Here is a 14,138-nt window from a genome sequence, read left to right as displayed (position 1 = left end):
TGGTAGTTTGTCCAATTCATTCAAAGTAGTTAGACATGGGTCATTCCTTGTACACGGTGGCATTAAATAATCATTGACGGTTTGATGGCATGTACTTACTTAAACCCATCATTCTTTCTCTATTGGCAATTAACAAGATTTCTTCCAAGAAGTAGACTCCATTCTGAAGCTTAAATGTCAAATGCACAAGACCTGTCCTCTAAGGGGCAAGGATCATGTAATCGCTAATAAAACTGGTACTGTATCAAGGCTGAGGCTGGACATCATGGATTCTGAATCCAGAAGTCTTAAAATGTTCAGTTTCAGTAAATGCTGTTACTCATCAGTCGATTTTGATCCCCATCAGTCGATTTTGATGTGCAGTCTGGACAGCCAAAACATGTCCGGAACATTTGCTGTCATTTAACACACTGGGCAGGGTTCTTCCCCACCAATCTGAGGTTCAATCATTCTAACAGGCCAGTATGTTCCCTGGTTTTCCAGGAAAGCTCACCTACCTGAAGAGAAAAACTTCATCAACTCTGCACCTTCCGAACTGAAAAATATTCAGTGTGCTCATTTCTGAAGAAAGCCATTTTAAAGTTAAATGTTTAATTTTTTTATTGTTGGTTTAAGAAGAAAAAGAACTATGACAATGTAGAATGTATTAATACATCACCCCAGATCTTGTCTCCCCTTCCACTGACCTCCACTCCTCCATCCACAGGGATCAAAAGGGAGCTCAGGACTCCCGTGTCCCTAGAAATTTCCACCACCGCACTCCCACCTAACTTCCTAGTCTCTCTGCCATTCTTTACTTCAAGATCATTAACTGTAATCCTACCATACTTTCTACTTCTGTTCATGTCAGCTACCAACCCACGTTTAGTTTCAACACTCCAGACCCTTTCCTCTGTGCCCTCGAAAACAAATGCCAACATTTTTTGTCACAGGACCCTGTAAACAGTTAAAAATAACTAAGGGTCTCCAAAGAGCTTTTGTTTACTGGGTTATATTTACTATTCTTTGCTGTGTTCAAAACTTGAAAGAAATTTTTAAGTATTAATTCATTTTTTTTTAATTCATTAAAAAACTCATTGCATATTAACAAATTCATTTTTATGAAAAAAATTATTTTTTGAAACCAAAAAATTAGTGAGAAGAGTGGCATTTTACATTTTTGCAAGTCTCTTTAAGGCCTGGCTTAATAGAAGACAGCTGGAGTCTTTTATCTGCTTCTGCGTTCAATCTGTTGTGATATGCTATTTTAGTTGAAGTATATGAAGAAAATCCGGCCTCACCCAGATATATGGTTAGAAAAGGGAGGAATATTTTAAGAATCATTTCAGATAATTGTAGATATTCTTTAACACTGTATCAAAACCCAACAAATGGTAGTTTCTTAAAAGTGTGTTTTAATGTGGAATCTAAAGTGATATTGATAAACTTATTTTTACTTGGTTATATTAAAATCCATTACTCTGTCTTGCACTCCGAATGGGTATCTCACCCACACATGATTTTCTCACACCATGCCTCACTCATTTGGAAACCATTGCTTCACTGAGTTATGGAGATGTCCCAAATGCTGACATATTTCACTATATAGTATTTAAAAATTATACCTGTTACTATCACCACTGATTTCACCAAAAGTGTCTTCAACTACTGGGGAACTATCACCTTGGTGGATAAAAGTTTTTCCAAAGTCCAAACTGTACTTAAAAGCACAAATTTTATCATTGGCAACAAATATCAGTCGTTTTCCTTTAAGTACCAGTTCATTTGATTTATTCCTGAGAAGGGGCCTAATACCCAAGCTTGGATAACATTATTATTATTTTTCTCTCTCTCACTCATTGTTTCAAGTCCCAACAATCTTCAGGGGAAAGAAGTGGTTAATTCAGTGGGCAGCTCAACCAGTTGCACCCGTGCTTTTCTTCAAGCCACCCATGGTACCTTGGTAAGTAGAAAAACTATTTTCTGAATATGTCCTATTTAATCACAGCATCTTGAACAGACATGTAATTCAAGGCCAAGATCAAATACACTGCTGCTCTAGAACTCATGAGCAATCATCAGCAAAACTCCCTGAATGTTGCATGTACTACAAGAGGTGTTGTACAAAGGGAGTGAGAATCATTACGACATACTGACATCATCCTATAATCTCTTAATAAAACTTTTTGTTGGGGCGCCTGGGTGGCTCAGTTGGTTAAGTGCCTGCCTTTGGCTCAGGTGATGATCCTGGAGGCCTGGGATCAAGTCCCGCATCAGGCTACTTGCTTAGCGGGGAGCCTGCTTCTCCTTCTGCAGCTCCCCTTGCATGCATATGCTCTCTGTCTCTCTCTCTCTCCCTGACAAAAATCTTTTAAAAGATTCTTTTTGTTAACTTCAAAAAATGAGCTTTCTTGTCTGGTACTTCCACTTTTTCTTCATGCCAATTAGTATGTGTTTGGTATAGAGAGCTTATATAAACCTTACTCAAAAATGATTAGCTTATCAGGAAAAGTTGGCGTCTCTCAAAATGAGAAGGGAGAGCATCTTTCTGGGTGGTTAATTTAGGACTCATGGTACCAAGAGTCGTCTTGTGTTTCCAAGGGAGTCATGAGCATGTGACATTTCTAGAACAAAAGATAGTACTGCTTTTTTTTCCAGGAGGTTCTCCTTTCCAACAGTGAGGAAATCTTTCTCAGAGGCCCTCTGGCACCATGTGTCCACATGTCCATCAAAAGGCAAGCAGAAGGAATGGAATATCCAGGAGTGGTTAACACTGACCCAGATTTACCCCTGAGCTTTAGGTAAGGTCACGTTCTCTAGGGGACAAACACCTGCAGAAAATCAGGTTTTGTTCAAGAAAGGAAACAGTGAGAAGGGGGACTGGGGAAGACGCTGCCAGTGCCCTGCTCACGGACACTCTGCTCTCACCCCTGCTCAAGAAGGCCTTGCTGACTACAAACCCTTCTGACCCCTGGCTGGAGGGCTTTTTACTGGGCACAAACCTGTACACAATGCACAGGACAGGCCAGAAGTACCAGAATTAAGGGTCCAGAAGCAGCCCTTACACAGCAAGCTGGATAAGTATCCAGATTTCTGGGTACTCGTCTGAGATAACTGAGGTGCACTGTCCATGTCCCACAGTTACCCAGTGAAATAAGTCACAGCAGTCACCCCAGAACACACTTTTTACTTTCTGCCTTCCTTGCCCTGCCTTATTTCTTCACTTCCTCTGACAGTGTTTCCTATTAAGGTCTTCCTAAGGAACTATCTGCAATAACATCTTTGTCTCAGGGTCAGGTGCCAGGGGAACCCAGAACAAGGCAACAGCTCCTCCCTCAAAAAAGTGCACCATGATCAGAAACTCAGAAGCCCCCCTTCAAAACAAAGAATTCTTTGTTCTCAAGAGGCCTTCACTATATCCTACTCCCGAAGAGTTCCTGTTCCCCGCCAGGACTGCAAAAAGGAACACAGGCTTATTGTTTAAATGGGCACACCAAACAGTTTTATTAAGTGCATAGCATCAATCAAGACTGCTGGGCTTCGAAAGCCTTTCTCAGGGACCACCTCCAGCCTCTCCTTGGTAGCCACATTCCAACCCAAGGGTAGCCAATCCTTGGCAGACAGTGCCCAGATAGTATGAAAAGATAAGACAATCCCCTTTCTGCATAAGGAATAACACAGAGGACATTGGGAGATGGAGCAGAGAAGTGAGCTGGGGGAAATCGGAGGGCAGACGAACCATGAGAGACTGTGGACTCTGAGAAACAATCTAAAGGTTTTGGAAGGGAAGGGGGTGGGGGGATGAGTGAGCCTGGTGGTGGGTATTAAGGAGGGCACGGATTGCATGGAGCACTGGATATGGTGCATAAACAATGAATCTTAGAACACTGAAAAGAAATAAAATGGAAAAAAAAATCCTCAAGAAAATCATAGGGGCGCCTGGGTGGCTCAGTAGGTTAAAGCCTCTGCCTTCAGCGCAGGTCATGATCTCAGGGTCTGGGGATCGAACCCTACATCGGGCTCTCTGCTCAGCGGGGAGCCTGCTTCCTCCTCTCTCTCTGCCTGCTTCTCTGCCTACTTGTGATCTCTGTCAAATAAATAAATAAAGTCTTTAAAAGAAAATCATAAAAAAATGAAAAAGAAAATTTAAATTAGGAAATACCAAAAATTTTGTCGTGTGCCATGAGCTGGACTTATTAAACGGTTTGTCAGAGCCACAAGGCAGTCACGAGAAATTACTGTGAACCACAAACTATGAGAAAGCCAAAAGCATGACGTACAAAGAAATGATCCAGGAGGGAGAGGAAAACTCCAAGCAGACAGTATCAGTTTGAAAGGGAGCAGGTCCACCAGGAAAAGCCAAACTTTATTAAGAGGGTAGCTGTGGAACTGAGAGTCACAAAGCTGAGGTTTCAAGAGCCCTGTCTGCTGCTACCTTTCCTTACAGCCACAGAACTCACTTTCTGGGAGATTCCATCTCCTTATTGGCCACATCTATTTTGATGCCAGTTCCTCTGATATGAACAAGTTGGAGTAAGCATCTACCCATCAGCATCATAATCATAACACTTTTAAAACAACTGCATAAAAAGCTGGGCTTTTTTTTTTTCAATATACAATGAGGTTTTGTGGTTTTTTTTAAATGCGGTTCCCATTTCACAACAATGTGAATACACTTCACACCACTTAACGAACACTTAGAAATGGTTAAGAGGACCTGTACCCCTGGGGTAAATAATACATTATTTACATTATTTACATTATAACATTACTATGTTAATAAAAATAATTTTTAAAAAAATGGTTATGAGGGTAAATTTAGGTTACAAGCTTTTTACCACAAAAATATCCCTATTTCTCTCCCTCAGATAATAAAAAGAAAATAAAGAATGGGACATGGTGCACTCTTAGAGAAGAGTTGAGAATAAATCATCTTGTCTTGTGATACACCCACAAAATAATGGTATTTCCCAGAATAATAGAATGTTACCCTTTAGTTAAGAATTTTTTTTAAAAATCTCTGTTATTCTACTCTCAACCCAATACCCAAATTGAACATATGAAAGGATTAAAAGTAGTGGAAATACGAAGAGGAATTTGGAAATACACTGATTTGCAGTGATTGCATATAGGCTGGCGAACACACTTCGTCAGATTCATCCCTAAGTGATGGAAGGATCTAGAATCAGGCTAGCGTGCCGCTTTACAACAGAGTGAAAGAAAGATCACTTTATTGGATCTACACACAAGAGAGAGTCAGCACAGCTTCATCCCACGTCTTGTCCCGGAGAGTCTGCTGAGGAAAGAAAACGGGGCTGCGAGTGTCACCAGATGACCAGGCGCTAAGGAAGGAGTCAGTAACCAGCCAGCCCGCCAGCCAGTCAGTCAAGGGCCACCAGAGATGAATTTGCCCTGTGGAAGGAACACAAAGGGAGAGGGAGAAAGCCCTGCAAGGAGATGGAAAGGCCAAGCGTTCCGGGGTCTCTGATGAACCCAGAAAGATACCCTCCCCAAGCTCAGCTTGAACCACCCACCAGACCTACACAGCATTGGTGCTAGATCACCAAACAATGGCAGGCAAGCAAGAACATTCCTGTCCGCACTGCCCTTCTGCTTCACTCAGCTCTAAACCTAGACGGGTCTGAAATTGCTCTGGGGGAAGAGGTATTAAGGAGCACCGAGGAAAAACAAAGAACCAACCAAACATAATCTCCACCCACCCACTGGCAGCCAGCCGGCAGCAAGCTGACTAGAAGAGAGCTTTACCTTCAAATGAAATTTAATATTTTGACAGGACAAATTACTGACTAAAGATTGTCTTATTACCTAAAAACGACCATCAACATCATGGGACCTCCCTTAAATGCCATCAAAAGCCTACACAAGAACCAGACCCTCAGGATAAATGTAAATGAGACACTGGGAGACAAAAATAAAGTTGCTTTATAATTACACCCCCATGAACCCTGCTTATTCACAGGAAAGGTTACGGATATTTAATTTTAGGAAACACTTAGGCTGGATAAAAGTAAAAAAGCCTCAATCTGATCATATAAACTTTACGTTCTAAAAATAACACAAGAAAATACCACAAGCCCTTAATTAGAGAGGAACAATCGTTTCGAGGAGCAAAGGTACAAACAACATAAGATAGCATGACAATTTATCTTGACTTGAGGTCTAGACAGTTAAAGAACTGGAGACAACTACAACGCCATGAATTTTTCTATAGAGAAAATGCTGTAAAGTCTATTTTCCAAATTGCAGACCTATCACTTTGCAAAGTATACTGTCTAAGACCGTAGGCCTAGTTTCCTCTCAATATTCTTGGAGTTTCTGCAACACAGATAATGAAGCAGATACAAATTTTAAGGATGACAAGAACAATAATAATATTAATAAGACTAATCATAATTTACTGAGCATCGACTCTGCCGGGCTCAATGCTGCAGGACTGACATACAGGCTCCTATTTGATTTTCCAAGCGCTGTTGTAGATGGGCGGTTGCTGCTGTCATCCCTGTTTCTGGAGAGAAAGACATTAAGGCAAGGGAAGTTGAAGTAATTTGCCCAGGACCGTGGAACTAGTAACTGCCAAGCCAAACCCAGGACCCTCACTTTTTTAATGTGTGTTGCTTGCCTGAGAAAACCTTCAGAACAATGAGAGGGGTTTTTTGTGTTTTGTGTGTGTGTGTGTGTGTGTGTGTGTGTGTGTGTGTGTGTTTTAATGAGAGGGCTTTTAATGTACTGATCACCCGGCAATGACCTCTGACTTCACAGGGGTCCCAGGTGCCTTTAACATCTAAGCCACTGGGACTGTCGGAGCAGACATGTCACCTCCAGACAGACAGAAGCCCACCTTCACGTGGGCCTGCGCTGAACTTGCCTGAATGAACCAATCCTCTGCCCCCCCCCCCCAGCTATTAGCAGTTCCTTTATTAAGTCCTAAAATGATTAAAATAAATCCCATTTGCAATTCCCATCAACAACACAATTGTTAACAACTACAATGATCTCCCTATGTTCGTGGCTTACCTAGAGAAAAAATTCAGGAATCTGTTAAAATTACTTCTGGCCATCAAGCAGAAAAATAAATGTATTTTCTGTAATTCCTTCTTAATGCCATTGGACCTGTTTACCAGAACACCACGACTAGCAAACCACCACATAGTTCTCCCCAGTGACAGCGCGCTGGCACTTTTTCTTCTGCTAAAAAACACAACAAAACCCATCTTCCTTATTACAGCCTTGATGCTTTCTACATTGGTAGATTCTAATATTTTGTCTGTAAATTACCCCTCATACCTGTGCAAACCGTCTGCGGCTTGTGCTTCTTCTATAAATAAATAATATATTCTTCTCTACAGCAAGGAAATAACATACCAAAGCCATGTAATCATTCCTATACACTTATTATCTTCAGAATAACATTTTTGCTTCAACTGGGATTTTGTCAGAAAATCCAATTGGGTAGCGTGCTCAGCCGCATCCAAAGCTCCACGGGTCACACAGAGGAACCTTCACTCTGCCCAGTGCTTCTGGGTTCCAAAGAGTGCCCCTGACCGAGGGCACAGCCTGCCCCCTTCACTGGGGCTTCTTAGTCCCAGGCTTGTTTCCTTAACATCCTATCATCCTTCCCCCCCTCCCCCCCTTCCCTTAATTGCCACATCCTCATTAACTCCATTGTCCTCATCAGATGACTCAGTGATCACAGAGTGATGATTGGTAGGTAAATGAATCCCATTAGCAATCAGTTTACTTGAGGCTGACCCTGCCCCCTTTTCTGTGTGAGTTAGGGGATTAAATGGAGTTAAGGGAATGACAGAGGGGGGAGGGAGGGGGAAAGAAGGAGGGATAAAGGAGGGGAGGTAGGGAGGAGGACAAGTGGCATTTCAGCCATTTATAGCAAGGCACCTAGAAGAGATTTTCCGGGATAAAGGTATTACGTGATGCTATTCACACCGTGGCAACAGATCTCTGAAAGAATGTGATGTTTTTGTTTTGTTTGTTTGTATTTAAGAATGTGATGTTGTAGACAAAAGCCTGGAATAGTTTTGGGAAGAGAATCTAGAGTTTCTCCTTGATTCTTCTACTCACAGTCTTCCCTCCACCCCAAAATAATTCCCTGTCATTTGGTTGGGATGAGGTGCAGAGTGGAAAAAAATAAACCACCCCGTATCTGGCTTTTATTCAACATGGGTATGGATTTGAAATCCAGGCCACCTGCCCAATAGGACTGAATTACCTACCAAATGTGCTAGAATATCTAAAACACTTTTTAAACCCCAGAGGCACTTTTGGCTTGCCAGTTATATGCTGAACCTCAAATATTCACATAAACATGACTGAGAAAAATAGGACTTGAAACAGATTATTCTGTACAAATACAGTGGCCTCAAGATTCTTGCACCATGTTGGTGAATGGCAGGTGTTACGGGCTGAAGTGTGTTCCCCCCAAATTCTGACGCTAAGGTCCTAAGCTCCCAATACCTCGGAATGTGAGCGTACTTGGAGACAGAGCCATTCAAGAAGTGAGAAAGGTAAAATGAGGTCATACGGCAGATACGACTGGTGTCCGTACAAGAGGACATTAGGACACAGACACACAGAGGGAAAACCGAAGGAGAACACAAGGAGAAGGTGGTACCTTGGTATGGCAGCCCAAACTGACTAACAGAGTGTACCATACAGATTCCAGGCCACATCCAAGTTCCCACAGCTACCAAGGCAGAGACTGAAGTTGTTTAACCTCAGATATGCTAAAGATATGAAAGGAACTCCAAAATTACAATATGTAAATGGGAGGAAAGGTCAAATTAACATAAAAATACCAAGTGTTGTGGGTTCTTACCAATTTTCAAAATGGGCTGTACAGAACAGGTTGGAGCCAAACATTTTATGAACACCAGAGGCCTGGAAAGATGAAAATTAGAGACTCTTGGTGCTTTTCATCTCTTTTTCTACAACACAGACCAAGACTTCTGAGAGTCACTTGGGGTTTGGGGGACTCGGGGGTGTAAAACATGGAGCGATCTGTGGGCAAATCAAACAACCTGATCTTGTGCCCTGGTCTTCCTAATTCCACCCTGAATAGATGCCTTCATCAAAAGCCAACATTTCTTGATATTGCACCGAAAACTGAGAGGGAATCAGAAACAGAACTCTCGAAGAAACATCTGCATTTCTGTCAAAGAAATCATGAAGCATTATCTTGCAAATCGTGTGAGGATGTTTCAGTGTTGATGGTTATAAATTTTCCATTTAGATATAGAAGCATTATATTTAAGAATCAGCTCTCCCCATTACAACCGTCTTCCTCTTTTATTACATTAACACATTTTACTGAGTTACAGTCATCATCTGACGATGTGCTTCATTCTGTAAGTCAAAGGCCTGTATGTGTGTGTGTGTGTGTGCGCTCACACGTGAGACTGTGTGTGCGACACAATGTGTGCCCGTTAAAATGAGAAAGCAAGGCATCCACAAGAGCTTAGACATCCTGCATAATAAAAATGATCTATTTCAAAGAATTTTCAAAGGTCTCTTCATGCATTTTTAGGAATTTTCAACAGGGAACAAAAACAAAATAACCATCCTAACCACCATCAGTTGTTTCTTGGTGTTTTCTTTTCCGTTCCCTTTTTCTCTCCCTTCTGCTCACCTATTTTTAGCTCCTGGCTTCCACTGATCTTTAGAGATTCTTAACCTTCTGCAACTCCACATTATTTTCTAGAGGCAGACTTGTCTACATGCCTCATTTCTAGGATTCTGCTGTTATTAGCCTAATAAGTATTCTTCCACATACTTGCTGCAAAGTGGTTTTCTAACAGCACAAATAAATGAATAAATAAAAAATGTGACTTCATTTGCCGCACAGGAGATTTGTACTTAAAAATAAGCTGCAGCTTTTATTTTCTATGCTTGTAAGAAATCTGCGAATCCATCAGGTCAAAATAACTAGCACATACAAAATGCCTGTTACTTACCGCCAATTTTATTTTTAAGAGACATTTCAATAGTTGGCAGAATTGTCAATCTACACATTTTCCTTTGATTATAGAGGAGACAGCCTGCCATTATACCAGAAATAGTTAATATTACAGCAGTAGGCAGCCCAGAAACATACAACTACTTCTGCTTTCCGATTTGTATTTATTTGAAAAAGATTTAGGCAGTCTAGTTTATGCCAAATTCTTTAAGAAGCTGTTGTATGCTTAGAGCCTACCTTTTATGAGAATCTTAGATTAAGACCTTCGCAATTGTAAGATGTGTTTTTCTCCGTAGAAATGTTTCTTACATGACTTCTACAAATACACTGCTTAGGTTTCTGTTGATATCCATTATATGCTCACCACAGAAAATATTTTTAAAAGATAACCCAGGATCTCCATGTTAAGTTCCTTCCAAATTAGCTAAAGAAGAAAAGATTAAGAAACATGAACACAAGAGCAAATTGAACTAAATCTTAAAGGTACTCCTGGATGAGTTCTGAAGAGAGAAACTTCAGTGAGAATGGAAACAGACAAAGAAACACGCAGAGAGAGAGTGATTAATATCATCTTTGGAGTGACTGATTGGCTTACTGGCTCGATTCTTCACCCTGACCTCTATGCACAAGCTCTGACATGGGACTGTGCGGTTCCTCCCTCAGAGAACGAGTGTATTTCCCCTGCATCTGAACTTTGAGAATGATCTTGGGACTTGCTTTAAACAATAAAATATTAGCAAGCAGGGGCACCTGGGTGGCTCAGTGGGTTAAGGCCTCTGCTTTCGGCTCAGGTCATGATCCCAGGGTCCTGGGATCGAGCCCCATGTCAGGCTCGCTGCTCAGCAGGGAGCCTGCTTCCCCCTCTCTCTCTGCCTGCCTCTCTGCCTACTTGTGATCTCTGTCAAATAAATGAATAAAATCTTTAAAAAAATATATTAGCAAGCAAAGGCCTAAAATGTGCTCCCAAAGTAGGGCACTCCCTTCACACTCTATCCTTCCTGTGAGAAGAGCTGCTCCCAGGTAGCTACTGCTTCCTCAGGCTGAGCCTGGGAATGAACACAGAGGGAGCACACCTAAGCCCAACTTTCTGCCAAGAGCTGAATTCATCTAGACTTGACGTCTGAAGTACAGCTCTCCAGCTGAGCTCAGCCTAGATTAAGCTGGCAGCAGACACATCAATTTCTTTCTTCGGCCCTGAGCTTTATTACCTGGCGATAGCTGATTGATACACTTGGAGATGGGTTACACCTTGAATAGGTCAAGAGTATAACGTAAGAAGGTACTTGTTTCTGATACTACATGCTTTGGCAGCTCTGAATATTTCGTATTTCATTTCTTCAATTATCCACTACTCCACAGCTCTCTATTATCAGGAATGCTGGTATCTCTTCCTAAAAGCTAGCACCATCCCCCCTCTTTTGTGTAGTAACTGTGGTCACTCACTCAACCCAAATTAGAGTAGAAGAGACCAAGAGTTTTCCCAGCCCAGCACAAAGTCCCAGTTTCCAGCATCCTCTGTCCTCATCACTATTACCTGACGGTGCTGTGAAATTCGTCCTGCAGAGGTGGCTATCCCTCTCCACTACTATGAGGACAGCCGTACTAGCTGAAGTGATTGTGCGGGACTCACGAGTACCACATCCCTGGCACTCTCAAGGTTACAGCCTTTTCAAAATGTCTACCTACGTGTTTTTGTCTTCAAAGCAGAATTGCTGGGTTGAAGCAGCTGGGTTCAGAGTCCATTGAAGCCTCAAACTCAAGAGGTTTGAGAACCAGGCCTCCCCCAAAAACCTTCCAGACTGTAGTAGGAAAGAAATGCTCTTCCCTCTCTTTTCTTGACATGAGCTTCTCTTCATAACTTTTTTTTTCCCCCGGAGACTCAAGTCATCACCATCTGATCAGTCAGAGGGTCTAGTAACTTTCAGAACAAGAGGACAGCTTGTCAATGCCTTTACTTCCATGAAGCAACTTGCCTTTACGTAAAGGTGTTCTCCACCCACCACGATCCTGACCTTCAAAAGCTAACAATTGTGTGTACTGAGAAGTATCATAAGAGGCAACTTTTATTAGCTCATAAAAATATCCTAGGTGCCTATTTGCCTTCTATGTGAATACCTATGGTGTCACTTGGGGAGTTCAAGAGAGATTCAGAGAATCTGAATTCCCAGGCTATGGTTTTACTTACCTTGGACAAGCTGTTGGTAGTTTCCTTTGCTAGAATTTTTTTTTAAAGATGTGATTTATTTATTTGACAGACAGAGAGCACAAGTAGGCAGAGAGGCAGGCAGAGAGAGAGGAAGGGAAGCAGGATCCCCGCTGAGCAGAGAGCCCGGTGCGGGGCTCAATCCTAGGACCCTGAGACTATGACCGGAGCTGAAGGCAGAGGCTTTAACCCACTGAGACACTCAGGTGCCCCGCTAGAATTATTTTTATATTCTCTCTTACCTAGCATCTCACCACAAACACAAAGCCCTAAAGACAAGAATGAATTTGAGGTATTTATATACCATGTACACCTTTAAGAAATAATTTTTGAGTGCCAAAGGGCACTCTGCTGTGCCAATGACATACTACTCAGTAACAAGTCTTCAAGTAGCTCTGTATCAAATGGAAGAGACAAAACAGAATTTCAATTCATTAAACTGCAGAGAGATGCTGTGTTTGGGGGGAATAGTGAAAACAATGCTCAGCAACGTGAGCATTTTTTTTTTTTTCAAAATCAGCAAAAATAAAATTTAATGGTGGGCCGCAGGTGCGGGCAGTCTGTCCTTCCTTGGGAGTGACCGCCGGCCATCTTGAGGGAAAGCACACCGTTCCTTCTTCCTGCAGAGAGGCTCCGGATGGCTGGCAACCTTGGCTGGGCTGCCACAGCCCCTGGGAGGGCGCTGCTTCCGAAGAGAGGAGGTGTGCAGTGGGCTCAGACTCCCTCCCCCCTGGGGGGAATTTTCCAAAGGCCATCTGGCTTCCTTCTTGCAGCCGCAGCTGGCGCTGACTCTAGGACAGCGAAGGGGTTTCTTCAGTCCTGCAGCTGCCCTAAGATACCTTCTGAGGAACACAGCCCTCCAGCTCCAGCAGCTCCGGCCAGCCCTCATATTTGTTTGTGTCTGGGTTGTTCTTTAAGAACTGCTCAAAAGGGCTTTTATCCCTGAGGTCTTTGGCCCCTAAGAAGACCCAGCTATCTCTGAAGCCCAGCTGCTTTGCATAGGAACTGCCCAAGTTGGTGAGGAGCTTCCTGGTCTCATCATTCATTTTGGTTCCTGGGTCATCATAGGAGGCCGCTAGCACCAGTGTGCCCTCTGGGATTTCTTTAGGGAACTTTACCAGGAGCGGAACATCTCCAGAGTACATGTCGAAACATTTCTGCGTCAGCACCACTCCTGTGGTTCCGTTCACCAGGGCAAAGTTCAGGCCTCTGCCCACGATGTATAAACACATTTTTATACAAACATATAACTATTTTGGATTCAGGAAAAGGAAGTTAAAGAATACTTATTGATATGATATTTTTGATATTTTATTAAAAGACCATTACAAGCAATATCACAGCAACACCTTCTTATTGTATGTAAATCATGTGTATACAAATAAATACACATTATACAGAAATCTAACATGCTGGCTAAAATGTTATTTACTATTTTGGTGGTAGGATGATGAGAACATTTTTTCTTTTTGCTTATTTTCTCATGAGTCTACAAGAAACATCTACTACTTGAATAAAGAAAAACTAAAGGTAATTTTAAGAAAATGTTACCACAGATTAAGACCAACCCTTCAAACAAAGTACGTTGGCTCATGGTGAGGAAAACGAGAAATGGCGTAGCAATGCCAACTCTTCACTCCAAGACTCTACTCTTATCTTCTCATACTACTTAGTTCTCTGAGTGTAAATGCAACCCATCTCTCTCCACAAGAAACTCCTTTCTTAAAGAAATTTTTGCAAATAATTTTAAATGGAATGCTTTAGGATTTAAAGTCTTATGTAAAATCTCTTTCCACATCATCAAAACTAAGAATTCATTTACTTGAGAGTCTGACTTGTTTTCTATGTTATTTGCATAAGGACTTAAGCACAAGATTGGTAACTGCTTATGCTAAAATGCCACATGTGATGGCAAACTGTTTCTCATCTATGCGTCAAGAGGCAAAGTAGATATTTATGGATGTATTA

General features: G+C 41.9%; 1 protein-coding gene across 1 annotated transcript; it reads right to left on the bottom strand.

The window, feature by feature from the left end:
* Positions 1-12,951: 12,951 nt before the first annotated feature.
* LOC123934566 (protein FAM3D-like) lies at positions 12,952-13,402 on the bottom strand. Its single transcript, XM_045994730.1, has one exon. It carries the CDS (start codon positions 13,400-13,402, stop codon positions 13,001-13,003), a length of 402 nt encoding a protein of 133 aa, XP_045850686.1. The 3' UTR covers positions 12,952-13,000.
* Between the last annotated feature and the right edge of the window lie 736 nt (positions 13,403-14,138).

This window comes from Meles meles, chromosome X (genome assembly GCF_922984935.1).
Source record: "Meles meles chromosome X, mMelMel3.1 paternal haplotype, whole genome shotgun sequence".
Taxonomy (NCBI): domain Eukaryota; kingdom Metazoa; phylum Chordata; class Mammalia; order Carnivora; family Mustelidae; genus Meles; species Meles meles.
Note: the sequence above shows the minus strand (reverse complement) of the source record. Positions and strands in the feature narration are given on the sequence as shown.

What these genes read in the sequence shown, in the direction of transcription:
- LOC123934566 (XM_045994730.1), bottom strand. Translation starts at nt 13,402, where the DNA reads ATGTGTTTATACATCGTGGGCAGAGGCCTGAACTTTGCCCTGGTGAAC.